Consider the following 2,535-nt stretch of genomic DNA (forward strand, 5'->3'; position numbering starts at 1 on the left):
CTGGACAATTATACAGTCAACAACTAAGAATATATAGATTTCATGCCAAAAGTTCATCAAAAACAGATAGCAGCGAAACTTTATGAATTGGACAAAGCGTTAAGCCATCCCTTGAGCATCTCCTACTTGAGTTTCAATGTTCCTCCATTTCATCCAATCTATAGCTCAAAGCCTAAATAACAATAATGCTAGAAAGAAAGAAAGAAAAGCAAATCGATCCGATGAATAAATCAATTCTATTGCATAAGAAGCTGAAAGTTACAACTTACAAACAATGTGGTACTTCAACAGAAAAATCAATAAGACATATATTAAGGCATATATAAATGCCTGAAACACCTATGTAATAACTAGTGCAAAGAAATACCACTAAAGCATTACATATATGCCTGCAATGCCTATGGTTCTACTCTCCATGAAATCAATATCAGCTCTTGATTTCACATAATAAATTCAACATAAAGAATAAAGCATAACATCAAATACTTTAATACAATTCTAGAATGTTTAATGGTATTATGCCACCTCCTGATTCAATCTACTCTTCAATTTTCTTCTTCCCTTCCTTCATGTACTCCTCCATTTCATTCAACCACAGGTCTGCAAACTCACAATTCTTCCAAGCCTCAAACCATGGCCCTCCGCGAGTATAGTGTATTGCCTTAGGGAAAGTTGTGGAATCATTCTCCACTACCTTGTTATGGCCCTCGAGGAAATTCCAAACAAATGGGATTGATCCAATTTCCTCATCCTCAAGCCACTGAAACCTATGAAGATAGGCACCCGATTCCGTATTCACAACCTCAGGCGTCAAGATCTTGTTCTTTGGATGACCACAATTGTACAACACCATGGAAGACCAATTCTTCCTTGGATACACTGTCTGCACTGCCCCATCCATTTTTGTTGTCTCTTTTGGGGTATAGTCATGCTGAACACACATAACTGCGTATTTATCATCGATCATGTCCGTCAATTCCTTAAAGTCTGCCAAGTACAGAAAATCACAATCCACAAACAATGCCCAACCCTCATAATTGGCCAAGCAAGGTGTCAGGAACCGAGAAAACGAGAACTCGGTGCTCTCCAATTGGCCTCTTTCGCGCCAATATAAACCACTCTTCCTCAGATCTGACTGTTTGATTGGTATGATCTCGACAGGAATCGAGGACCGCTTCAAGATCGAATGCCGACAGACCTCATAGGCAAGATCTTCCTTTGTATCATATCCCACAAAGATCTTGAAGGCTTTCTTCACATCCCCTCCATTATTAGTCACTGTCACTGGGTAAACCTTCCCATTACTCAGACTCATCTTAGCAGATTATGATAAATGTTACCTCACACTGTTCAGAATAAGAAAAAGAAGTTCAATTTTTCAGTAAAACAATGAGGTAAAAAATACCATGAAAAAATTGAGCAACAAAAATAAACATAACCCTTTGTTTGGTTTCTGAGAAATTGGAGAAAAAGAAAAGTAAGGGAAATGTGGATCTTAGTGCTTTCTTGTTGCTTGATTTGGCAAAAGATTGGAAATTGAACAAAACCCATTTGTTATATTCGATTTAATTGCACGGAAAGCTTGATTTTTTGAGTTTTCATTAACCAGAAACCAATGACCCAGACATGTACTTTTCTTTCGTTTTTCCAACAGATTCTGGGTAACCAAACAGAACAAATTGCAAGGATTGGTATGCATGCACTAAATAACTCAGTGATTCCCATTGTGAAAAACGAGAAGTACATACAAAAACTGAGAATCATTCAGCAAAGCAAATGATAGAGAAATTCAGACAAACAATTAAAACCCACCTTTGGTTGCAGAGGAAATGTGGATAAAACGAAAAGAAAAGAAAACTTGAACTCAATTAATAGCCACAATTTGGGATAGAGAGAGAGAGAGAGAGAGAGAGAAAGAGAGTATACCCCAAAGATTGGAAATGCAGATCTTCAGAAAAGAAAAATATCCCGTGTCTGATTCTATTCAGTTATTTGTCTGTCTTGGACTTTCTTCGACTTTGCCGGAAAATTTGGTCCAAGAAAATTCCCTACTTTTTTTCTGTTTTTCTTCAATGGCAGAGAGAGTGAAGAGGCATGAGCAAGAGCGTAAATTGAGCTGTGACGCAAAAGAGCTCGGGTTATATATATACTACAATTAACAATTAAATATAAAAGGAGACACGGTTTTTTCAATTAACATTTAAAACTTAAAAGCTTAAAAAAATACAGTAATTAAAAATAAAAAGGCTTTGAAGATTTAATACAAATCCCAATAATGCTAGAGACAAACTCAATTATACACAAATTCACGCCGAGCTTAAGTGTCAATTTGTATTTATATACAAATCCACATCATGTTTAAGTGTGTTTTTGTAATGGTATCATCTAAATTATTTATGAAATTGGGTGTGAATTTAAATATGTCCGTAGGCAGAATTAATTTAATATACCATTTTTTTTTTTGGGTACAATGATGCTTAAATGTCACTTTATAATTGGTTCACTTTTTTGGTTTTTAGCAAGTATTTGTGATGG

General features: G+C 35.7%; 1 protein-coding gene across 1 annotated transcript; it reads right to left on the reverse strand.

Annotated features, from left to right (window-relative positions):
* Window positions 1-215: 215 nt before the first annotated feature.
* LOC142619792 (protein CDI) lies at window positions 216-2,146 on the reverse strand. The gene is made up of 2 exons (XM_075793076.1): window positions 1,927-2,146; window positions 216-1,346 (listed from the first exon to the last, which is right to left on the reverse strand). The coding sequence occupies exon 2, from the start codon at window positions 1,313-1,315 to the stop codon at window positions 539-541; it is 777 nt and encodes a 258-aa protein (XP_075649191.1). The 5' UTR covers window positions 1,316-1,346; window positions 1,927-2,146; the 3' UTR covers window positions 216-538.
* Between the last annotated feature and the right edge of the window lie 389 nt (window positions 2,147-2,535).

Source organism: Castanea sativa, chromosome 12, assembly GCF_040712315.1.
Source record: "Castanea sativa cultivar Marrone di Chiusa Pesio chromosome 12, ASM4071231v1".
Taxonomy (NCBI): Eukaryota; Viridiplantae; Streptophyta; class Magnoliopsida; order Fagales; family Fagaceae; genus Castanea; species Castanea sativa.